This window comes from Coregonus clupeaformis, chromosome 9 (assembly GCF_020615455.1).
Source record: "Coregonus clupeaformis isolate EN_2021a chromosome 9, ASM2061545v1, whole genome shotgun sequence".
Lineage (NCBI taxonomy): Eukaryota > Metazoa > Chordata > Actinopteri > Salmoniformes > Salmonidae > Coregonus > Coregonus clupeaformis.
In genome coordinates, this window is record NC_059200.1 from 36,077,604 (window position 1) to 36,103,684 (window position 26,081).

The 26,081-nt window shown below is 44.8% G+C and overlaps 1 protein-coding gene across 15 annotated transcripts in view; it reads left to right on the forward strand.

The window, feature by feature from the left end:
- Positions 1-26,081, forward strand: part of LOC121582898 (neural cell adhesion molecule 1-like) — a 317,435-nt gene that overhangs the window by 247,514 nt on the left and 43,840 nt on the right. For 10 of the 15 annotated variants that reach the window (XM_045222573.1, XM_045222582.1, XM_045222574.1 and 7 more), the window contains exons 9-14: positions 8,474-8,503; positions 12,836-12,986; positions 15,211-15,395; positions 20,279-20,375; positions 24,208-24,375; positions 25,491-25,616. In XM_045222573.1, coding sequence (XP_045078508.1) covers positions 8,474-8,503; positions 12,836-12,986; positions 15,211-15,395; positions 20,279-20,375; positions 24,208-24,375; positions 25,491-25,616 — 757 coding nt within the window. The remainder of the gene's footprint in view (positions 1-8,473; positions 8,504-12,835; positions 12,987-15,210; positions 15,396-20,278; positions 20,376-24,207; positions 24,376-25,490; positions 25,617-26,081) is intronic. The other 5 variants (XM_045222577.1, XM_045222583.1, XM_045222581.1 and 2 more) reach the window with 1 other exon arrangement.

Sequence of the window (26,081 nt, forward strand, 5' to 3'; positions counted from 1 at the left end):
TCCCCATCATTCGCATGAAGAAAAGACAGAGATATTGGGGAATTTGCATACCGCCCCAACAGATCCTCAGATGATGCAATCTCTATTGCACTCCACACTGCCCTTTCCCACCTGGACAAAAGGAACACCTACGTGAGAATGATATTCATTGACTACAGCTCAGCGTTCAACACCATAGTGCCCTCAAAACTTGATTTGATTTGACCGTGTGTGCACAGTGTTTCCTAACACTCAGAAGTTATGTAGCAAACTAAGGTGACAACTCAACTCCGGTGCTGGCCTGCATTGGACGTTTCCCAGTTGCACCTTTAACTCCTGAATGTTTTGGCATTCAGTTCCAAAAAGTCACTTTCTGACCACTTCTTCCATGGGCAAACATGTATGGAACATTTTGTTTAAAGCAAACAGGGTGCTGTCAAAAAGAGATTGAATTGAAAATCCATGTGGAAAGGGTCCAGATGTGAGTGGAGGTGGAGGACAGCCTGCCCTCCTGGAAACAACTAAAGAGTTCAGGGGCGGAGTCTCGGGCTGAGGTCGGGGGTTGGTAGCCTACCTCAGCTGTAAGAAATCACAGTTTATCTCTAAATCCCAGGGCCAGAGAGAGGGTTTGAGAGAGTGTTCTGAGAAGTACTCATGGGCAAATGTAAGGGTTTTATACAGCCGCCCTAAAATGTATGTAGTATATTTTGCCTCAGTAAAACCCTCTTGTGCGGGCACGGCTGTTTGTCCCCAGTTGCCGCCCCATGAAGGCCAGTGGTTGTAGGGCACTGGCAGAGGCGGAAGTCCCGCCGCCCCATGTCGCCACCCCTTCCATGGCATGGATGCAGCGGGCAGTGAGGGACGTGGTGCTCACCGTGTCTGTGAGGCTGGGCTGTCAAGCAGGGGTCAGGGCGGTCCATGCCCGTGCTGGTGGAGGTGCACAGACTGGTGGAGGAGGCCATCCCATGAGTTGGGCCAGGCATCCTTGGCCTGAATAGGGCGAGAGTGCTGGTTAGGTGGAGGCTCTCCTACGGGGGCTGGATGTGCATCCATGTCCGGAACCGGAGGCAGTCCCGGATCTGGTCCAGTCGGTGGTTCCATGGCTGGCGTTGGATCAGCCGATGGCATTGGGCCCGGGACAGGAGTGGTTGGCAGACCCAGCACTGGAACTGAGTCGGCCGGTGGGTCCAGGACAGGGCCGGACATCGGACCCAGGGCTGGTGCTCGGTCTGGCGATGGGCCCAGGTCGGGGCTGGACTGGTCCTCCAGGATGGCAGTGGACATCGGGACCAGAACTGTGGTCAGTCCCGATGCTGGCAGGTCGAGGAGAGACACTGAAGGCTCATCTGCTGCTGGAACCTGAGGCACTGAGTGGGACTGGTTGGAGAGTCGGCTTGAGCGTCATGCCAAGGCCAAGTAGGTCTGCAAGGGCTGAAGGCAGTGTAGGGACCAGCACCGGAGTTGAGTCCGGTGTTGGCTGGTCCAGGAGTGACACTAATTGGAGTGTCAGTTGGGGTGCTGGCTCAGGCGCACTGGTGGCTGCAGGTCTGGCTGGCAGTCTGCAGGCAGAGGTGGAGAAAGCTGGAGAGCTGGGGCTTGCTGGTATGGCTGCAGCTCTGGCAACGTCTCGGTTCGCTGGAGCTCTGTTGGTCGTAGGGCAGGCTACAGCACTGACAACTGCTTTTCTGGCTCAGGTGCTGCTCGTGGTGGCACCGGCTGGGGTGCATGTTGGAGCGGAGCTGGCTGCTGGACCTGCTCAGGCTCCGATGGTGGCCGTTTGACAGGCCGAGTAACTGGCTTGGGAGCTGGTGGGGGGACTGGCTGGAGCACCTGTTGTGGCACTGGTGCTCCAGTGACTGCCAGACATGCTGGAGTCCTGGTGGCAGTATGGGCCTAGGAGCTGGCGAGGGAACTGGCTGGAACACCTCCTGGAGCACTGGTGACTGCTGGACATGCTGGAGTAAAGTTGGTGGCTGGACCGGTGGCGGTGGCACCCAAGCCATTTGAGGCTGCTGCAATGCCCTGGGCTCAGGATGTGATTGGTCGATCCATCGGTGCTCAGGGGCTTGAAGTGCAGGCTTTGGGGTGCTGCCAGTAGCCAGGCGGAGGTTGTGAAGCTAGTGGCTGCTGGACAGGGGCAGGACTCGGGACCGGTGCTGCGGGTTCTCTGTACCCACGTAGTGCCTTGGGTTGGTCCTGGTGTACCGTACCGCCCCTCTCATTTACTGCCCGCAGTTCCTCCTCGATGACCGCATCCGTGATACGCTGGAGCCTCTTCCCTATGCGCTGGAGTCTCCGGAGATCCCGGTCCTCCTATTCTTACGTGCGCGTGCGCCTCATCTGAGGCATGGTATGCGTCACTACTGGTCATAGTCCAGGACAATTGCACCTACAGTGGGGAAAAAAAGTATTTAGTCAGCCACCAATTGTGCAAGTTCTCCCACTTAAAAAGATGAGAGAGGCCTGTAATCTTCATCATAGGTACACGTCAACTATGACAGACAAAATTAGAAAAAAAATCCAGAAAATCACATTGTAGGATTTTTAATGAATTTATTTGCAAATGATGGTGGAAAATAAGTATTTGGTCAATAACAAAAGTTTCTCAATACTTTGTTATATACCCTTTGTTGGCAATGACACAGGTCAAACGTTTTCTGTAAGTCTTCACAAGGTTTTCACACACTGTTGCTGGTATTTTGGCCCATTCCTCCATGCAGATCTCCTCTAGAGCAGTGATGTTTTGGGGCTGTTGCTGGGCAACACGGACTTTCAACTCCCTCCAAAGATTTTCTATGGGGTTGAGATCTGGAGACTGGCTAGGCTACTCCAGGACCTTGAAATGCTTCTTACGAAGCCACTCCTTCGTTGCCCGGGCCCGTGTGTTTGGGATCATTGTCATGCTGAAAGACCCAGCCACGTTTCATCTTCAATGCCCTTGCTGATGGAAGGAGGTTTTCACTCAAAATCTCACGATACATGGCCCCATTCATTCTTTCCTTTACACGGATCAGTCGTCCTGGTCCCTTTGCAGAAAAACAGCCCCAAAGCATGATGTTTCCACCCCCATGCTTCACAGTAGGTATGGTGTTCTTTGGATGCAACTCAGCATTCTTTGTCCTCCAAACACGACGAGTTGAGTTTTTACCAAAAAGTTCTATTTTGGTTTCATCTGACCATATGACATTCTCCCAATCCTCTTCTGGATCATCCAAATGCACTCTAGCAAACTTCAGACGGGCCTGGACATGTACTGGCTTAAGCAGGGGGACACGTCTGGCACTGCAGGATTTGAGTCCCTGGCGGCGTAGTGTGTTACTGATGGTAGGCTTTGTTACTTTGGTCCCAGCTCTCTGCAGGTCATTCACTAGGTCCCCCCGTGTGGTTCTGGGATTTTTGCTCACCGTTCTTGTGATCATTTTCACCCCACGGGGTGAGATCTTGCGTGGAGCCCCAGATCGAGGGAGATTATCAGTGGTCTTGTATGTCTTCCATTTCCTAATAATTGCTCCCACAGTTGATTTCTTCAAACCAAGCTGCTTACCTATTGCAGATTCAGTCTTCCCAGCCTGGTGCAGGTCTACAATTTTGTTTGTGGTGTCCTTTGACAACTCTTTGGTCTTGGCCATAGTGGAGTTTGGAGTGTGACTGTTTGAGGTTGTGGACAGGTGTCTTTTATACTGATAACAAGTTCAAACAGGTGCCATTAATACAGGTAACGAGTGGAGGACAGAGGAGCCTCTTAAAGAAGAAGTTACAGGTCTGTGAGAGCCAGAAATCTTGCTTGTTTGTAGGTGACCAAATACTTATTTTCCACCATAATTTGCAAATAAATTCATAAAAAATCCTACAATGTGATTTTCTGGATTTTTTTTCTTCTCAATTTGTCTGTCATAGTTGACGTGTACCTATGATGAAATTCACAGGCCTCTCTCATCTTTTTAAGTGGGAGAACTTGCACAATTGGTGGCTGACTAAATACTTTTTTTCCCCACTGTATCTGGGTCGAAGGACCATGAAAAGCCATTGCAAGCCATTGCTATTCAAACAAACACAGAATAGATAGCAAATTGCCAACCTAGCATTTATCCTCAGTTGACCTGGGACTAGTGGTTACTAGGCTTGAATATTACATTCTCAAAGCTTTCGTACGCTGGTGGGCTCTGTTGGCTTCTTTGTCAGCACCGGTAGCTGGAGGCTTTGACGTTTAAAGAGGATGTGTGAATGTCCTGCAGGATTTCCCTCACTAAAAGGTCATGCTTGACTCCCTAATAAGTAGCGAGGTAATGCTTTGTAATGGGCTGGCTGTGAAGGAGGCACATCATGATGATGGGGGGTGAAGTTTCCTCAACTCTGATCTTGGGTCAGTTTTATATTTTCCCCACTAATGGTTAAGGTTAGTATTAGGGGAGGGAAAGCTGATCCTAGATCTGTATCTAGGGGAAACCTCACCCCAGAGCCATCAAGATGATGTGGGGGAGGGTGTCAAAACACCTACCAGCTCACACTCCCTTCAATGACCACACAACCATCCCTTGCTGGAGATAACTGGAGATGTTCCACCATGCTATATTTATCACATATGACTTGAACAGATTTGGAATACATTTTGTAATAATAGAACTGACTATAAAAGCTTTATTGTCACTTGATTGATATTCTGGATTGTATTGTCATATCTGGCCCATCTTCCCTTCTAGTTAGGTGTAAAACTCATATAACACTGTCCTCCACTAACATGAATGATCCACCTGGATAACATTGCTTCGTCACTGCTCAATAACGCCAGGGTCTATCGCCTCCCGTTCACTTTGTATTTGTCTGCCCTTTTCTTTTTCCCCCTTCCGAGTGTCACAGAGGATTTGATTTAACGCCCTCTGTAATGGGAAAATCCTGCTGTTCCTGTGATAAAAGCTTTCAAAGATTATATTGGTTCATTGTCATTCCGCCATCGATCATTGGATGAGTCCCCTCCAGCCTCACTCCATCTTCCATTCATGTCCCTTTTGATATATCAAAGTTGTGGATCAAATCTGTGAGACCATACACTACGAATACATATTCATCATGACACGCAGTGGCAGATATGTCATTTTCCACCGAAGAATGAATCTATTGATTCCTAATGTATCTCAAACTAAAAGGGACTGCTTTTTGAATGTCACACTGTCATGTCCAAATTACTTGAGGAATAGATCCCATTGTTGCATGAAAACCACCTGGCAAGGTTGAAGGTTTTGGGACAATCTTTCAATGCAGCAAGTATCAGGGGTTCTAAAACAAATTAGTTTAGAAAGAAAAGTTAAGAAAAGGGGTTCTTTAAATGTGTGACATTAATTGGTATTAAAGTTCGAAACTAAAGGCAGTGGTGATTTTAGTATGTAAATCTTGGTGGATCAACCTCAACCAATTTTCTTTCCGATGCATGCCAGCAAAGTCACTACATAACATTAAACAATACATGAATTGCACTATAATAGTGACAAACGGTGGCCACAAACTGTTAGGGCCTACATAAAGCTGTCCCGGCAGTTTTCCTTTCAGCACCATGGAGTGAATCCTTACCACCGCTACACCTGTCTATCAGCAGAGCCTCATCTGGCAGCCAAACAGTTCATTCAGCCTTATTTACTGCCTATTTAAAAAACATAGCTGATATGGCTGACTTGTTTAAATAAATATGGTTTCTACTGACTCCTTGTGGATTTGTGTAACTCGATAAAAACGTTCTCCTTCAATAATAACGCATGCCGGCATGAGTTTTGACTTTTGAACCATACACACACATTATTACATTTATATTCAATAAATTGATCATGTTTGTTCTTATATCATTAACACTTAGCTCTAAGAATAAGCAAGTGCAAGCAAACGAGCTGCGACGAGGTAGGCCTATTTGTTCAGTACTTTCAAAATGGACACCGACAGAGATGCATAGATGTTAGTTCAGATCAATTCAGCAAGATGTTGAGGCCTTGACTTTACTCTTCTTTAAGTCACCACACACACACACAGAGAAAGAGAGACTGCTAGCCTACCATTTAAAGTATTTTATTAGGTATATGTGGTCTAAAAGGAAGTAAAATACAATCACGAGGACCCACTTTTATAGACAATGTACCGACGCACAGTGCAAACAAAACAACCTTCGCAATATCAACTGGAATTACATGGGTCTATTACTGAACCTTTTGTTGAAAAAAATATATCTGAATGGGAAGAGAATCACTGGCAAACATGGTTACAGACCCAACAACATTATATAGTATCGCCTCCTCGTGAAGAAAACCACATTAGCTAATTATAATACACGAGGTAAGCGAAACAATGAAATGCCTAATTCCAACATTGCCTAAAAGGATTAATACGATACTAATGACATAGACCTATATAAGCAATATGACAATTTAGATGTACAAACTATGGCATAAGGCAACGATGAGCGGATAAGAGGCACGCTGTAATTTTGATTTAAGATGAGCGAGCTAAGACGGACGTAGTCGATAGCCTATTTGTTCAGCACTTTTTAAATGGACAGCGACAGAATTCAGAACATTGGCCGTTCTTACAGTATTCTCCCTGTACACCAAGTCAGAAACTGTAGGATAAATAATGGGGGTATTCAAGCAGACAATGAAAGCTCTTACAATATTCGATGATGACATTTTTCTAAAACAGGCTATAGGCTACATTTGCACCACTAAGTCAGAACAGTAGGCTAAGTTCTGAGGGGGAGAGGGCCCAAATTATTAGGGTGAGACACACTACCAACAGCTTACTACCCAACATACACTTAGTATTACTTTCTTAGCTACAGTATACATACAGTATCTCCCTGGCATATTACATAATTTATGCAGCAGCATACAATACATATTTTTGGACTCACCGTTGTTGTGCTGTGCTCAGTCCTTCTTGTGGGCAATCTTTGTCATCAAACTTTGTCATCAAATTCTGTCATTCTCTGGATTTATGGTGCTTTCAAGACAACTGGGAACTCGAGGTTGAATCATGACGTCAGTGATTTTTCAGGTCGGAGCTCTAGAAAGAGGCCCAAGTTCCTGACTTCAAAACCGTTCAAAACGTATTTTCCCAGTTGGAGCTCTTTTTTTTCCAAGTTCCCAGTTGTCTTGAATGCACTGAAGTCTGAGATTTCCCAGTTCCGAGTTTCTAGTTGTTTTGAACGCGGCAGACGTCATGCTGGATTAACAGCATGGCCAATGTATTCAACCTTTTCTGGCCTATGGTGTTGCGTGTGAATGTTATTCTTTTAAGTTTCGAAAAGAGACCCTTTCAGACAGATGTTTTTAAATCCTTAAACCCAGACTTGGACCACACACCCTCTCCACCGAATAGCAGACAGGGGAAGCAAAATAGTGATTGCTTTGTGACACTCGCAGTTAGTCACTGATTCCTTCCAAACCACTCATTGTTGACGTAGTGTCCCCATGAGTGACAGAACACTGACTAAATCACGGCTCAACTAGAGAATATTACCAACGCCTACGCTCTGTATTTTCGCTGGCTGCCCGCCCCACCACCACAGAAAGCACTGAGCTAGGCTGAAACACCTGCATTTTGGAGCAAGAAAGAGAACATGTTTGTATGCGGCTTTATTAACTCAAGGGTTTTTTATTTTATTTTTACATTGTTTGCAAACTGAATTGTGACACTAATTAATGCCAAAATAAGATGCAAAACAGGCCTAATTATTATTATTTTTAATTATTATTTTTTGCTAAACTGGTGGGGCTCAAAACAGGAGGGGCTCTGCCCCACCTGCCCTGAATGACGGGTCGCCACTGACTAAAGGTAATAATCAAGGTGTAGATTATCCTGACAACAATATTCCCTACTATTTAGCCAAAAATGTCTCCCATTATGTATTGCAGAGGAAGCCATGGTTTGGCATTTGTCCCGTTGTGCAGGTGGCCTTTCACCCCATCCCAGACATGTCTCCTCTGAATAGTAGCCATGTCGGAATGCTGTTGGCTTGACACCCCTCGTCATGGAATATCACAAATTCCCCTTTCAAATTCTTTTTTAAAATCCTTTTCAAGCCTTGAAACTGCATCCAGTGTCTGTCCTTTGGTTGTTGATTATGTTGTTTTGTTATGGGATGGGATGATAACATGGAAAACAACTTCAAGCTGAAGCTCTTGGCATTGATTAAGCTGTTGACGGTAATAAAAGCACAATGTTTGAGGGCAATTTAAAAACAAAATCTATAACAATATTGTGCTCAAGTAATAGCCTTAACTTTAGCTTTGCCTGAAGACCTACAGTAAATGCTACGTCAATGTTTGGCTCTGTTGTTCAACTGTGAGGGTTTAATCACCTAAAATAAATGGTTCAATCTAAATGTTTGAGTAATATGTATATTCTCATTAAACTCCATGCATCTTTGTTTTGAACATGAGCTCATTTCACTGCTACAGGTCAAATCCAGGCTGCATTGGCAGCATCTAACATGTGTCGTGTTTGTCCCCTCAAGGCTTCTTGGACTCGCCCCGAGACGTACGAGGTATGGTTACTAAACACGTAGCCAGATCCTAGATTCAGTGCTTAACACCTAGCCAGTCTCATAGTAGACTAACCCTGTTCACTACAGAGCATCCTTGTTGGCTTTCTCTCCAAAGTTTCTCCTCAAACTCCCCAAAATCGGGCACCAATACGATTCCAGACTAATGAAGTCAAATTCAGGAATATGAAATGAGACGCTTCCTTTTGAACGTACATTTTTCATTTCATGTTTTGATTGCTAATTTGCGACTTGCCCTCAAGTTCGGTCCCTCCTCATATTGCATTAATTCCTCTCATAACTTTGGTTTCATAACCACTTATTACGAGCACGTCGAAAGTTCCCACAAAGCAGTTTGCCCCAATGCCTTAGAGCAACTTTCTTAGGGTGACAGAGTCCTGTCAAGGGACTGGGGCTAGCCAGGCACCAATGAAAAGCTTAAATTAGCCAACGCTCTGTGCTCTGCCGTGGACCAAGCCCAGCCAATCTAGCTGTGCCTTTTGAAAACACTAACCAGCCAAACTGTAGAATGCACAAATAAAACCCTAAAATAGAGATGCACCTTAATGCTGTCTAATCCACTGCTTGAAAGAAAGAAAGAAAGAAAGAAAGAAAGAAAGAAAGAAAGAAAGAAAGAAAGAAAGAAAGAAAGAAAGAAAGAAAGAAAGAAAGAAAGAAAGACTATGATTAAAGCTGATAAGATATTTTATAGTAATGTGAGGCCAGATGCCAGACAGAACCAAAACCAATATAAGAATTTAAAAAATGCGCATGCCTTTGTGGTAAATATCCAAGGCATTTACTCAACCACCGCAATGCCTCTGTCACACAAGGCATAAATGTTTTTGTTTGGTTCAGTGTATTCATCAACATGTGTGCTTTATATGAATGATTCAGTGGCATATGGATGGTGTGTGATGGGGAAAATAGGATTCCCAGAGCATTAACTCCAGATTAAAACGAGTTAATCATCTTGCAAGCCGTTATAAACCTTTCATGAATCATGAATTTTACAAAAAAAATACTAAAAGTTCAATTCACTGGAAAAAGTAGCTTATTATTAATTCAGGTCTCAGGTGATCAATACTCTAGCATCCAACCGGCCTCCTCCGGACACCTTTTGAGAGAGAAATGAGACGTCCGCCCCCAGCAGGTACGACTGCTTCTGAAGGCTGAGAGAGAAACCAAGCTGTGTTTTTCACTCTTGTACCCGGGCTCAGCTAGCCGTCCTATTTTCCTTGAATTGAGTGGAATGAGAAAAAGGGGTTGGCAGAATTATGCTTCTGCGCTTTTTATTAGAGGAGATAAGAGCCAGACACAGAATTGCATTATGGGGCCACACTGCAGAGCCTCCCTCTTGCAAAAGCTCCCTCACTCTCTCTCCTGTTTCTCTTGATGTGACAACACAAGAAGAGCTGCACAAGGGGAGGGTGTGACATGAGCCTCGCCAGTGACCGACGCTCACAATGTAAAGCGGTGTGCACACTGCTTATATATGACATTTTCCCCCCGCCTCGGAACACATGTAATGCGATAGGCCCTGCATGTACAACTTACCGCCAATTACTAGGCGAGGGAAGCTGCTCTGTAGACAGCCTTGCATACTAACAGGTTAAGGATTGTGAGGCGGAAACAGGATCGGATCCACGCTCCAAAAAGCCTGTCTGTAATTTAAAGCCCTCAATGCCTTTGGCTCATGACTAATCCATCCTACCTTAAATCGACTTACTGAATAGATTGAATTGCAAAGCCCCAAATGTGCAATACAGTCCAAATCCCCTCTGGCCATCGCACAAGTAATTTGTAGACTTAAGAAGACCTCCCAAAGCTGTCACAATGTCATATATAATAAAGAAGTCTGGCTCAGGAACATTGACCAGAAGATCAATTGCTGACTATTTCCCACAACTGGTCCAATGATTAGATTCTCATAATGATGTACATGTGGTCCTCTGTAGCTCAATTGGTAGAGCATGGCGCTTGTAACGCCAGGGTAGTGGGTTCGATCCCCGGGACCACCCATACGTAAAAATTTATGCACGCATGACTGTAAGTCGCTTTGGATAAAAGCGTCTGCTAAATGACATATTATATATTTTTTATATTATATACATATCGCTGCTATTGATTTAGGAAGACTGTGAGATACATAGACTCTCCAGATAAGTAATGATGCTCCCTTTACTCATTAGATTTGTTAAGGTCAACACACCTATTTTGAGACTGGCATTCTGCTTGCCATGTAACATTTGCAAGATGGCGTGACTCAGTTTGACATGTATAAGCACACTACTGACACTACGAGCATGATAAACATCTCACATCTGTTGACAGCTTATGTAATAGGGTGTCAGCTGGCATGACAAAAAATTGATTAAAACGTGTCACGGAAGAGACTTCTCTTGAATGGTTAAAACTGGTCACATTGGGCCAGTGAGTGGTGCACAGTCAATTAACTTTCATGTTTACCATCATATCAGCATGTGCCATTCATTATCCAACCTGCCCATTAAATTGAGTGTCTGTACCATTCTGATTTTGTAATTGAAATAGCTCTTTATCATAGAGTAATGAAGCAGTCCTTTGCACTTAGGTTTGCACTGAAACTTCAAAATCTGAACATTTTGTCTTATTGGAGCAAGCTTTAGATGTTCAAATAACTACAGATGTAGGATCTTAATTTGATTACCCTGTTGAAGGAGAACTTTAAAACTTGTAGTGTATTTGAAGTTTAAAAAGGCTTCTGATGTTTGTAATTTCCACTTTGATATTTCAGACTTGATTTTCCCTTATGAAAAATGTATCAAACCCTACATAAATGTCCATTAATTATAATATTCCACATAATAATGTACATTTCCTGTTGCTGCAAGATTATTTTCCTGCTGTAGCAAACTGGCTCAAGTTAAGATCCTACGTCTGTATTGGGCCATCAGCTTTTTCAGTTTATTATAATCAGAACAATAATACCCTCTATTACCTTATTTATATTCAGGCTCATAAGACACAGGAGCAGATGCTTGCTCTAACATTCCCTTAACACAAGATTAATGTTGCCCTTTGAGAAGGTTATAGGACACCCCTCAGATCCTTAGCCAGCTCAGTTTTTAAAGTGCTGCACAGCCATTGTCACTACACAGAGAACAAAACACAATAGGGAGGGATTGTTGGATTGTTCACAGTATCTAGCACTGTGTAAGGACGGTTTTATAGACTTGCCAAAGATTGAATTGAATTTTCTGCCTAACAAATGGAATAGGGACCAGTAAGTTTCAACGTTAACAAGTTCCAGATGCACAGTTAGGGCTTTTTGTTTGATCAGATTACAGTCACTTCAGTCAGCTAACGGTACGTAGCACAGAGCAGTGCACGATTACCATCAGAGAGATGCACAGGTAAGAGAGAATCAAATCGTGTTCAAGCTCATTTCACACATTCAAATGTTTTATGAATATGAAGATGGGAGAGAGAAAAAATACGTCCCGAATAATGAACACAGGCAATCTGCTCCGAAAACCAGATAGCATCACAATACACAATTGATAAGATTGTAGGGACTAGCGGTTAGCTAGAGTCTGGCTAGTGAGTAATCAGGTTGTTAGTTCAGTGTTGTTAGTTCAGGGATGTTCAGTGTTAGTGCAGTAATTAGCTATAAGAAAGGGTGCTTTGTCTCGAGCAACGCTCTCTACCTCCTAGATTAAACCCAACCAGATTGCAGAATCGGGACAGTATGTACACATAGGATGATGCCGGTATCGACACGTACAGTACTCAAAACTCTTAATTGGGAAGACCACGCAATGGGGAGGGGGGTCAAATATAAAATCTTGATCTATTATTGAAATAATGGAAAAGCTGAAGTGTGTGAAATGCTGTTTATAAAATAGTCCTATAGAGTTAGTAGCTTAGCAAGTAGATGTATTTCTGCCCATTGGTGTGAGGCTGTGTGTAGCCCAAAAGAAGCTGGAAGAAAAGCGGTTAATGGATTTTTTTCCGGCCATGCTTTTAGAACCTGCTGCATTGATGTGCTCCATTATTAATGTGTTTGGTTCTCCCGCCACCTCCTGCAAAGCAGCCTACAAAAAAATATATATATCTCTGTCTCAGTCCGGTGGAAGCTTGCCATCTTTATTTGGCAGCATTTTGTTAAGGAATTAAGTAAAGAAAGACAAATCTATTAAAAGTCAATTCTATCCAAATCCGACATGTGCACAGAAAAAAAGAATAACAAATTATAAAACAGAGGAAGGTTACACCTTGATTGGTCAAAGAGTAATCCCAAAACATGAAATGGTCAAAGTGTTAATTGTGGTTCTTCTCTTTTCTTCCTCGTAGAGTCTTGATGGGAATGTTGTTGTGCGTAGTCACGCACGGGTGTCCTCTCTCACCTTGAAGTATGTCCAGTACACCGATGGCGGCCACTACCTCTGCACCGCCCGCAACTCCATCGGTCAGGACCAGCAGACCATGTACCTGGAAGTGCGCTGTAAGACACTTATCTGTCTCTATTAGCTTGTTGTCACCCCTTTTTCACATCACATTTCACTTATACCACTTTTTACCTGTATCTTCAAATGTTCCATGAGTTGTCACTACTATTTGCGAATAGCAATTTTTGACTAAATCGAAGAGATTGTCTTAGAGAGTGATAGTCCAAAGAATTATAGATCAAAAGTTACCAAAAGACACATACTTCTTGAATTTGACACAAATTTAACCCAGAAGCCATTGACCCAATGACCTTGACTCACTGATTCTTCCTTTATGCTGTGTCAGTAGATTTCAATGGATTGTTCAGTATCTAGCACTGTGTAAGGATTGCTTTGTAGACTTGCCAAAGATTTAATTAAATGTTCTGCCTAACAAATTGAATAGGGGCCAGTAAGTTTCAATGTTAACAAGTTCCAGACGCACAGTTACAGTAGGGCTTTTTGTTTGATCAGATTACAGTCAAATCAGCCAGCTAACGGTACGTAGCACAGAGCTGTGCACCATTAACATCAGAGAGATGCACAGGCAAGAGAGAGCCAAATCGTGCTTAATCTCATTTCGCACATTCAAATGTTACATGAAAATGAAGAAGGGAGAGAGAATGAAAAAATTTACAGAATAATGAATGTTTAATTAGAAGAATTTCCCTTGCCCCCAAAACGCAGGCAATCTGCTCCGAAAATCAGAATACACAATTGATAGTATTGTAGGGACTAGCGGTTAGCTGGAGTCTGGCTAGTGAGTAATCAGATTGTTAGTTCAGTGTTAGTTCAGCTTTGTCTCGAGCAAAGCTCTCTCCCTCCTAGATTAAACCCAACCAGATTGCAGAATCAGGACAGCATCTACACATAGGATGATACCGGTATCGTCACGTACAGTACTCAAAACGCTCAATTGAGACACTCAATTCACATTATCTGTAGTATGCGGCGTGTGTTTGTGCTACTCATGTGCTGATAGAACATTTTTTATGTATTTTCTGTTTGGTCTTGGCCCTTTCGGTGTATGTTGGTCTGTTTGGTATGAATATCTTATGAAAACAATTATTGTTTTAGCTCTCCTCTCGCTAAGAGCAGGGTTTATTTTGAGAAATCCATTTAGCTGTAATTGAACAGCGGGGTCGTGGGCCTGGGCTCGTTGCAGAGTCAGAGAGGGAACAAGGCCTTATTGGTGGAGCAGGGATGGAGAATCTGCCGATTCAGCGATATCCATCAATCCCAAAAGCTGGGGACCACAATACTATCAAGAGCCCAGTTTCAGACGTCGGAATCAAGGCCTAGCAGTGTCAGGGGAGGCCTCAGTATCAAGGACATATGAGAGAGAAGCACAATATTTTACACAGCTTATGTGGGGCCAGGGAAGCCCAGGGTTACTTTCTTACAATATTAAACATGATTAACTTAAACAGTTTTGGGGTGTGTGGTAGATCAATAAATGGTGATACCTTTAATAGCAGTGGTGGTGTTGTGGTAGTGACGGGAGAGTCTGTGGCGCTCAGTAAACAGTACTGAATTGGTTACAGCAGGTGTGTAGAGTAGCAATAGGTGAAAGTGAGTGCAGTCCACACACCACAGTACTGAGTTTTTTACTGAACACTGGTTGATCTATGCTTGCCATGTGACATTGAAGGCAAAACAAAGAACCATAAACATAAAACAACAAATAAGAATAAAATACAAGTCTTTCTTACACGGCAGCTTATTTACTATTCACATTGGTGTCCATAAACACAAATTTCATAATAAAACAAATTGATATTGTAGTGGTGACTGGAATGAAGATTCAGCCTCTGTCTTATCTAGCGTTATTTTTACACAGTTGCTGGCTCATCACTTTTACCCCTGAATGCAACTTACCACAGCAGCCTTTATGATTGTAGTTCATGATGTAGCACAACGTTACTATGCTCACCAAATGATATATACAGCCTTATGTCCTCATAGAAAGATAAAAAACAGAATGGGCAACTTTTTGAGTGTTAAACTTTTTATTTATAGTGCTTAAACCTAGGTATTGTGGCAGATGTATCCAGAAATAAACAATATAAAAACCACACCCTGAATAATATAGTATTATAGTTTTCTATAGTATTCAGTATAGTGTTTCAGCTATGTACAGATGTTATGTCTGTGGTGGATGGTTTGTTATGTTTGGTGCAGTATGTTTGTAAGCAGAAGTTTGTATGTCGACCTTCCGGTGCCCCCCCCGTGTCGTTGCAGATGCTCCCAAGATCCAGGGCTCGGTGGCGGTCTACACCTGGGAAGGGAACGCAGCCAACATCAGCTGTGAGGTGCTGGCTCATCCGGGAGCCTCAGTGGTGTGGTTCAGAGATGGCCAGCAGCAGCCTAGCACTAACACCACCAACGTCAAGATCTACAACACACCAGCCGTCAGCTACCTCGAGGTATGGTACAATAGGGATATGAGGGCCCCAAAAGTGTGTGAATGTACAGTATGTGATGAATGATATCGCATTTTTAAGAATGCACTCCATACAATGTAATGCCAAACATTCTGTGGTTCCTGCATAACTCCCTTGCACTGCATGCAGTGATACAGTAACAGGTTTTCTGAAAGCTTAATTTGAGCTGTAATCCAACCAAAGTAGAGCACCCATTTAACATACTGAAACTTCCTAATGATAGCAGGGAGTAATTAACTGCTCAAATCGTGAGACATGTACTTAGGCTGACAAATTAAGTATGACAGTAATGTTAGCTCACAATTAACTGTCAGTGAAATGATAGCACACGGATGTTATATCACCATAATACACCGTGGCTATTTTGTATCCCTGGAGATAGAATAATTGTGTTGCAATGTTAATATTAATTGATGGCATAATTCTTTCTGAGGTACTATAGAGATGCTTTTATGTAAAGTGAAATACATTAATACGACTGGATTTATACTAGTATGTGTTTTTTTCCTGAACCATTTTGGTTTAAGTGCTTTTCTCAAGGACGTAACAGCAGTAGTTGCAGTCCTCCTGGGATTGACAACTACCTGTTGGGTTATACAATTACCAGATGTTAAAACACAATTCACCTAAGGCAAGCCCGAACTGGGTAACCCCAGCAGCACATATGTGACTACATTTCCCAATTGAGTCTTATGTACCATTTCCAAGATTGGCTTTTCTGTACATTTTATAAAAGTACAGACTCAGAGCTTCAAAATTGTATATCATACACTGCAGTTGGGGGGAAATGGGAAAGTTATGCTTATTTGAAATGTGATAAACTTGTTATTCCACCTTGTAGACAAGTACCAGAAAATCCCCTTGAAAGTTTTTCACACTTGCTCAAAAGCTATTTTTTTACTACGGCCATTTCGGCATCGTTCACACCCTTTTAAGCCTTAGCCCCACCCATCTCTTTAAGTATTCACTTGAGGCCATGTGCTAAATTGAGTGATTACGGTAGTGTAGTAAACAAGTGGTGAAAGTAATAGCCTACTATAAGGAAAATCTCTAGGTAAAAATACACTTTATCTAGTCCTTGGCCTATATCCTAACATGTTGTTCTTCACATTGTCTCTGGTAAACACACTAAATATCAAAACAAACCACCCCCAGATACAGTACCAGTCAAAAGTTTGGACACACCAACTCATTCAAGGGTTTTTCTTAATTTTTACTGTTTTCTACATTGTATAATAATAATGAAGACCTCAAAACTATGAAATAACACATATGGAATCATGTAGTAACCAAAAAAGTGTTCTTCAAAGTAGCCACCCTTTGCCTTGATGACAGCTTTGCACACTGTTGGCATTCTCTCAACCAGTTTCATGAGGTAGTCACCTGGAATGCATTTCAATTCTTAAATCACAAATGATGACCACCCAATTGGTACAAAGAATCATGATATCTTTCTGTCAGGTAAGCCCACTTTGCAGTTAACATTTAATTGAGAATTATTTTGCGGAAAGACTTTCTGTCTACCCACAAGACGGTTATCATTACTAGCATTCCTAACTGGCTACATACTGAGTGATATATAAATGCCTGCACCAAACAGACAGAAAGGGGCAACTGGCAATATTGCTGGAATTAATTGGCCGATTTTTTAAAGTTAGGCTTTTTAAGCCAGTAATGGCTAACCAGGTGTGGGGTATTATCAATGTGGCTTTGGTTGGATAGTAGCCAGGAGTTTGTTAATGAAAGTTTGCGATGGGACAAATGAAGAAAATGCATGTACTTTCAGAATTGTTTGGCGAGCCACTCATATGTGGGCTGCGAGCTACTGGTAGCTCACGATCTACCTGTTGGAGACTCCTGCCTGTTATAGACAGTAGCCTGTGGCATGGCAGAACAATCAGGACCCATCTCTCGACATGACCAGCCCCTCCATTAGGCCAGGAAGGATCCTTTGTTTCTCTGTGAGAAATAAACTAGGCTAACTATTTAACATTTGAAATTAATATTTACAGATCACCTACGAGTTTATTATTAAGACACATGAAAGTTCACATGTTCAAGGCACATGAAAGTTCACATGGGGGGAAAAAGCATTTGGATGAAAAAAACATTTTTTATTTTTTTTACGTCTCACATTTTCTTTTTAAACTTAACATTTTCACATGTTAAGTTTAAATTTCACATTTATTACATTTGGAGTTCACATGTTAACACCACATTTTCACGTGAGAAGAAAAACATGTTTTCACCACACGTGAATTGCAGTTGCACATGTGAAATTTGCTGTTTCACATGTTAAGAACTTTCACATGTAAAAATCAGAAATGCAGTTTCACATGTGAAAAACTTTCTCATCTGAAAATTTCACGTTCACATGTGGAATTGCAAATTCACATGTGAAAATCAATCTTATGTGAAAATCTAATTTGCAGTTTCACATGTAAGAAAACTCCACATGTGAAATCTCACTTTCACAACTCCACATATGAAATCTCACTTTCACATGTGGAATTGCAAGTTCACACGTTGTGGTGAAATACTGTTATTCTCCTCACATGTGAAAAGGTGGTGTTAACATATTGCAGTAGCAATGTTTCCACATATGGAATTGCAAATTGTAATGTCATTTTGTTAAAAGGTAACTTAACCTACCTGAGTATAATAATTCAAGTGTGTTAAAAATGATTATTTTGTATTTCTGAGCCATCCATTCAGAGTGTTACTGCTGCAGACACACGCCTCTTTTCTTCATACATTGATCAGTGACCGTTGGAAGAAGCCCAGTGAAAAGAACCGAAAAGCTAGCGCTCCGTTTACTTATTAATCCTTTTTAACATGTTAAAATTTGCGCTGTCTGCCTCCCGAGTGGCACAGCGGTCTAAGGCACAGCATCATAGTGCTTGAGGCATCAATACAGACCCGGGTTCGATCCCAGGCTGTGTCACACCCGGCCGTGACACAGCACAATTGGCCCAGCATCGTCCGGGTTAGGGGAGGGTTTGGCCGGCCGGGATTTCTTTGTCCCATCGCACTCTAGCGGCTCCTTGTGGCGGGCCGGGCACCTACAAGCTCACTTCGGTCGCCAGCTGGATGGTGTTTCCTCCAACACATCGGTGCGGCTGGCTTCCGGGTTAAGTGAGCAGTGTGTCAAGAAGCAGTGTGGCTTGACAAGGTCGTGTTTCGGAAGACGCATGGCTCTCGACCTTCACCTCTCCCGAGTCCGTAGGGGAGTTGCAGCGATAGGAAAAGACTGTAACTACCAATTGTATATCACAAAATTGGGGAGAAAAAGGGCTAAAAAAAATAAAAATATTGCGCTGTCAGTTAATCAAGTTAACTCAAGTTAACTTTTTATAATTGTAGTGCACACATTATTTTTTTATCGCATTGTCGGAAAGCGTTCAACATACATAATCTATACAGCTAAAAATTAACAATGCGATGTCAAAACAAGTTGACTTTGAGGTTAAAGAAAGTGTGTTTATCAATTCACCAGATTTTGCTAACTGTTACTTTGGACAAAATCACAACGGCAATATTCTTGTAATGCTTTTTGTATTAAAAAAAATCGTAAATTACAGCTCAATTTGAGCTAATTATGAATTTGCGATTAATTGTGATTAATCACAGCAAATCCTGCGATAAACTCGATTACATTTGAATCACTTGACAGCCCTAGTTGACATTAAAATATGAAAAGATACGTGAAAGTTTAGCGGACATGCGTCAGTCATGGTTGCTCGTGGTCACGTGATGAGGTAGCCCCGCCTGCAACTTAAACATTAGTGTTGGCCCTCTTGGTCAGGTGGTCAAGACATGGCACAGATAGGACAATGAGACAGATATTTCACCGGATGTATAAATGTGAAGCATCCGCTTGGTGTTTCCACTCACTACCAAATATGATAGAGAGAGGAAGCCCAGTGGCTGGCAGTGGGAGAAGATGGAAGGAGATGGATTTTGACCGACATTCTGCAAGTTTTATCATCGATGAAACATTTGATCTCAATACAGTTTTTTGTTCTCAAAACTAGAATCTGCTATGAACAAAGTGGACTAAGTTTTGTAGACTTTACCCTTTGCCAAAGTTGTTAAAAATTATGTTGTTTAGAAGGAGTGCAAAGGTGAATTGAGTTATTGCACAAGCGCACTTCACGGAGTAGGCGTTCTCACTAGCTCGTGCTTGGCTCTGCCCACCCCCTTGCTTGTTCTGCCCACTATGACTAATTTGTTCCCATTGGAAATGACAGGCTGTAGTCTATCTTGGTTTAGTTGGTTTAAATCTTTGACATTGGCGTCTCCCGTGGGAGACCCGGGTTCTAATCTCGCCATTTATAAAAGCACATGTGAAACTTGTGAAATGTTTGGAAACCACAGTCAATAGCTGCATCCCAAATGGCACCCTATTCCCTATATAGTTCACTACTCTTGACCAGAGCCCAAGAGTCTAAGTAATGCATTATAATGGGAATAGGATGCCATTTGGTGCGCAACCATTGAGTCTGTTCCCAGGACCTGGGCAGACACAGTCAGCATGCATGACCTGCTGTGCTGAATCTCGGGCAGTGAGTGAGCCCATCCAAAAGTCCCCTGAACCCAGAATGCTCTCTGTGGCAAAGAGGCCTGTATGACCCGCTGGCACATTTATCCTAAGATTCCTGGTTAATGGTGCCACCAGAGGGGCCCACCACCCCTGTTACTCAATAATTATCGAACAAGACGTGTGCCAGCGGTGAGGAACAAAGAGCACTGCTAGCACCTTGGCGATGAGATCCTCAGTAATCAACAAGACCATCTTTGGTAAATCAGATCACTGAAGGAAGAACATGTTGTTGATGCAGAAGTGTTTTTTTTTCTTCTTCCAGGTCACCCCAGATTCCCAGAATGACTTTGGAAGCTACAACTGCACAGCCACCAACATGATCGGAACAGAGTCCAAGGAGTTCCTCCTGATCCAAGCAGGTCAGTCAACATGGCTTACTCTGTGATACTGTACACAGTGATTTCCCTTATTCAGATGATTCATATGTATTCATTATTAAAACATTTGATTGCGAATTCATTATGATACTGTATAGCTGAACAAAGATGGCAATAAAAAGTTTGTATTTAAATTGAAATGGAAGGTAAATGCCATGCATATAGTACAGCCACACAGTGTCGTTACCACACCTCAAGCAGTCTCAACCAATTATTTCTGGAACAGTTCAGCGGAGGCCCATCGTGAAGTTGGTCTTGATTTTACTTCAGAAACCACAAGTATTTTTCTGTGTCAGTTTCATACTGTCACACCCTGGCCTTAGTTATCTTTGTTTTCATTAATAGTTTAGTTAGGTCAGGGTGTGACATGGTGAAGTATGTGTTTTGGTTTGTCTAGGGGTTTGTAGGTTTAATGGGGTAATGTCCTGTCTAGGTGTTTGTATGTTGATGGCTGCCTAGATTGGTTCTCAATTGGAGACAGCTGTGGTTTATTGTCTCTAATTGGGAGCCATATTTAAGGCAGCCATGGGCATCATGTGTTTGTGGGTAATTGTCTAAGTTGAACGTTTGTTGCTTGTCTGTGCACTTACGTTATTTAGCTTCACGGTCGTTTGTTGTTTTGTAAGTTTTGGATAGTGTTCGGTTTCGTGTTTTTCTCTCTTCCATAATAAAGAGATGTATTTTGCACACGCTGCGCCTTGGTCCACCTCTATGCTTGACGATCGTGACAGAATTACCCACCATCAAAGGACCAAGCGGCGTGTCCAGGAGCCAAGGGTCTGGACATGGGAGGAGATTTTGGAAGGTAAAGGGTCTTGGACTTGGGAGGAAATCCTGGATGGGATGGATCGACGGCCATGGAGTGAAACAGTGGAGAGGCGACTGAGAGAGGAGCAACGGCGTCAGCAGGGCCATCGTCGGAGGGACGAGAGGCAACCCCAAAAAGTTTTTTGGGGGGCACATGGCTTAGGGCGGCTGGGCAGCAGGAGGCTGCCACAGGAAGACGTGGAGAGAAGGCTACCGGTTTACGGGAGCCATTGGCGAGTAGAGGGAGGGAAGCAGTTGAGGCACGGCGTAAGAGACTGAGGTGTGTTACCAGTCCGGTCCGGCCCGTTCCTGATCCCGGTTAAGGCCAGTGGTGTGTGTTCCCAGTACGGACCGGCCTGTTCCTACTCCACGCATCAAGCCCACGGTGTGCGTCGCCAGTCCAGCCCGGTCGGTTCCTGCTCCACGTACTAAGCCTACGGTGTACGTGGCCAGCCCAGCCCGACCTGTTCCTGCTCCACGTACCAGACCCACGGTGTGCGTCGCCAGTCCAGCCCGGCCGGTTCCTGCTCCACGTACTAAGCCTACGGTGTACGTCGCCAGCCCGACCCGGCCTGTTCCTGCCACTCGCACCAAACCTACGGTGCGCGTCGCCAGCCCGGTCCGGCCTGTTCCTGCCACCCGCACCAAGTCTACGGTGCGCGTCGCCAGCCCGACCCGGCCTGTTCCTGCCACTCGCACCAAACCTACGGTGCGCGTCGCCAGCCCGGTCCGGCCTGTTCCTGCTCCCCGCACTAGCCCTGAGATGCGTGTCCTCAGCCCGGGACCACCAGTTCCGGCACCACGCACTAGGCCTTATGTGCGTCCCCAGGGTCCAGCATGCCCTGTTCCTTCTCCCGCACTAGACCTGAGATGCGTGTCCTCAGCCCGGTACCTCCAGTTCCGGCACCACGCACCAGGCCTATAGGGCGTCTCGGCCGGCCAGAGTCTGCCGTCTGCCTAACGGCGCCTGAACTGCCCGTCTGCCCAACGCCGTCTGAACTGTCCGTCTGCCAAGCTCTGCATGAACTGCCCGTCTGTACTGAGCCTGCTAAGCCGCCCGTCTGCCATGAGCCTTCAGAGCCGTCCGCCAGACCGGAGCCGCTAAAGCCTTCCGCCAGACAGGAGCCGCTAGAGCCTTCCGCCAGACAGGATCAGCCAGAGCCTTCCGCCAGACAGGATCAGCCAGAGCCTTCCGCCAGACAGGATCAGCCAGAGCCTTCCGCCAGACAGGATCAGCCAGAGCCTTCCGCCAGACAGGATCAGCCAGAGCCTTCCGCCAGACAGGATCAGCCAGAGCCTTCCGCCAGCCATGAGCAGCCAGATCCGTCAGCCAGCCACGAGCAGCCAGGTCCGTCAGCCAGCCATGAGCAGCCAGATCCGTCAGCCAGCCACGAGCAGCCAGATCCGTCAGCCAGCCATGAGCAGCCAGATCCGTCAGCCAGCCATGAGCCGTCCAGCCAGGATCCGCCAGAGCCGTCCAGCCAGGATCCGCCAGAGCCGTCCAGCCAGGATCCGCCAGAGCCGTCCAGCCGGGATCCGCCAGAGCCGTCCAGCCGGGATCCGCCAGAGCCGTCCAGCCAGGATCCGCCAGCCAGCCAGGATCCGCCAGAGCCAGCCAGCCAGGATCCGCCATTTAGTCCGGTGCTGCCCCTTAGCCCGGTGCTGCCCCTTATCCTGGTGCTGCCACTTAGTCCGGTGCTGCCCCTTAGTCCGGTGCTGCCTCTTAGTCCGGTGCTGCCCCTTAATCCAGTGGGGTTAAGTTGGAGGGTGGTCATTTGGAGGAGGCTACGAAAGCGGGTAGTGACTATGGTGGGGTGGGGACCACGACCAGTGCCAGAGCCGCCACCGTGGACAGATCGCCCACCCAGACCCTCCCCAAGACTTTATGCTGGTGCGCCCGGAGTTCGCACCTTAAGAGGGTTATGTCACACCCTGGCCTTAGTTATCTTTGTTTTCATTAATAGTTTAGTTAGGTCAGGGTGTGACATGGTGAAGTATGTGTTTTGGTTTGTCTAGGGGTTTGTAGGTTTAATGGGGTAATGTCTTGTCTAGGTGTTTGTATGTTGATGGCTGCCTAGATTGGTTCTCAATTGGAGACAGCTGTGGTTTATTGTCTCTAATTGGGAGCCATATTTAAGGCAGCCATGGGCATCATGTGTTTGTGGGTAATTGTCTAAGTTGAACGTTTGTTGCTTGTCTGTGCACTTACGTTATTTAGCTTCACGGTCGTTTGTTGTTTTGTAAGTTTTGGATAGTGTTCGGTTTCGTGTTTTTCTCTCTTCCATAATAAAGAGATGTATTTTGCACACGCTGCGCCTTGGTCCACCTCTATGCTTGACGATCGTGACACATACATCACATCTGAAGGTCAACATAGTGTTTTTAGCTTCAAGATCAGTTGAAGTGCCATTGTGATAAAAACATAATGGGTATAATTTCCAGGGCGTTGAGTACAAATTTAAGGCTGCTATTTTGGTGGACTATAAAGCAGTGCAGACGTCAAGGGTAGTTGGCCAAGTGTTATTTTAGTAATCTGCAACACAGTGGTGACTGGCACTTTAACACATTTGTTAGTAAAGTGGTGCTGTGCTTGTGAGTGCACCAAATGGGAGAACCATTCGTACATTTTGTAAGCTAGTTGTAAAAAAGATTTGGCTGTTACAATTGTTGCCCTGTGTCCAGTGCCAGTAAACCATGTGCGTCTCAGAATATCACCCCAACATGTTCTTGCCAATAGAATTTGGAAGATGTAATTTGGATCATTCCCTTGCAGTTGAGACATCATTTCACATGTAGCTCCCGTCGCCTGTAGTGTCATTCGACTTCCAAAACCTTAAAACCGTGATTGGCTGATCTCTTCATATATGGCCCTTTGATTGGATGAATCCGGCACATTTCTCTTTATATGATTGGTTGAATCTTTGAAATCCTTGAGTCTGATTGGCTACACATCCTGTGGGTCTCGAGGGCCAGGATTTAACCTGAATGTTTCCGTGGTGTTGTGTAGATGTGCCGTCGGCACCCGCCATCGAGCGAGTGGAGCCCTTCTCCAGCACCGCCGTTGTGGAGTTTGAGGAGCCCGATGCCAGCGGCGGCGTTGCTATCCTCAAGTACCGGGCCGAGTGGCGCATGCAGGGTGAAGACTGGGCCGGCAGAGAGTACGACGCAGAGGATGGTGAGTCATACACAAACATACACACACATAGACAGACACACTGAGCAGTTTATCAAAGCATGCCAGATGGTTGAAATGTGAATGTCAGCCTTCAGTTCTGAATAAGGCCCGTTTGTAGAAACATAGCCTAGTGCCAGAGCATTATTAATACCTTTCATATTGAGTCTTGGTCAGTGTTTTCTTGGAAGAGACAAATCCATCTCAATGGGATAAATAACATGTCAATAAAATATCAAAACCTATGTAGGATATTGGGGTGGATATTAGAATTTGATTGTCAGCACAGTGATTCAGCCGAAATGATGACATACACAACGACACACTAAATAACAAATCTGTCAGGGGCTGACAGGCCCTCAGATATCTCCTTCCTGTAGAGTATATGTGGCACTGTGTCTATCTGTCGGTCTGTCTGTCTGTCTTACGCTCACATGGGATATGTCAGCAGATTGTTGACAGGCTGTTCTGTCAGCCTTGAGCCCAGCCTGACACACACACACACACACACACACACACACACACACACAAAAGAGCCAGCTGGCACACACACACACACACAAACACACACACACACACACACACACACACAGGAATCCCTTCGAGCACAGAATCACACAAACTAAAATCAACTTGGTTCACACACAAGTTACTGCAATTCTGCAGACACACACAGTGAAAGGCCTGCTGACGAATGCAAGCAGATACCTACTCATGAACTAGAAAATACACACATACACACACAGAAACAAACACAACCAACCTTAACATACCCCCCACACACACACACACACACACACAGGGTCAAGCAATACACCTCGCCACACACTCACTCAAACAGACGAGGGCCAGCTCATACACAAAAAAGAGTTGTGCCAACAAACCCCCTCTCCGATCACTCTCTTCACCACCACACTGACTTGCTCCTTGAAAGAGAGGAGATCACAATAACAGCCAGCACTCTGTCCTGTCCTCTGCTCCTTTTAGCACAGGCCCTACCATCGCATCACTCATCCTAGAGCCATCCAAGACATGGGCTTCATCAGCCAGCCGGGTGACTGGAGCCATGGCGAATAGCTTTAATGGAGCTTTCATAAAAACCCTTTTTCTTCCGACAGGCCTGAGCATGATCACCATCGTTGGCCTGAAGCCCGAGACCATCTACGAGGTCAAGATGTCCGCCATCAACGGCAAGGGCGAGGGCGAGAGCAGCCCTCCCCTGAACTTCAAGACTGAGCCAGTCCGTAAGTGCTTCTCTCCTTCCCTGTACCCTCCTGCTGCCTCCCTCCTTCCCTGTTCCCTCCTGCAGAGAGATAGCACGCACCTGACCGTTATGCTTTTCCTCCCCATCACCACCTAGTAAAGTCTAGCCATCCAGCCATGACCACCTATCCCCCCCCCCAAGCCCCCTGCACCAAAAGCATAATGCATCCCCCTTCCGATCTCTCAGATGGACCAGCCTCTCTGCTCCTGGGATGCATTGCCAACTGACCCCAGCCTGTGTGTCTGTTTGCATAGAAGGGTTGGGGAAGGAGGGCTAGGGACCTAGTGCTTCAGATAATAGGGGGTGAAAGGGGGGTGCCATCCACGTTGCTGTCCTCCCCCCTCCCTTTCACTGCTCCTTGTGACCGTGGTGTCTGTGTGTGTTTGTCACACACACATACATCACACACATAGGCCTACAGTGTTTTATGCTGTGCTGGAGTATT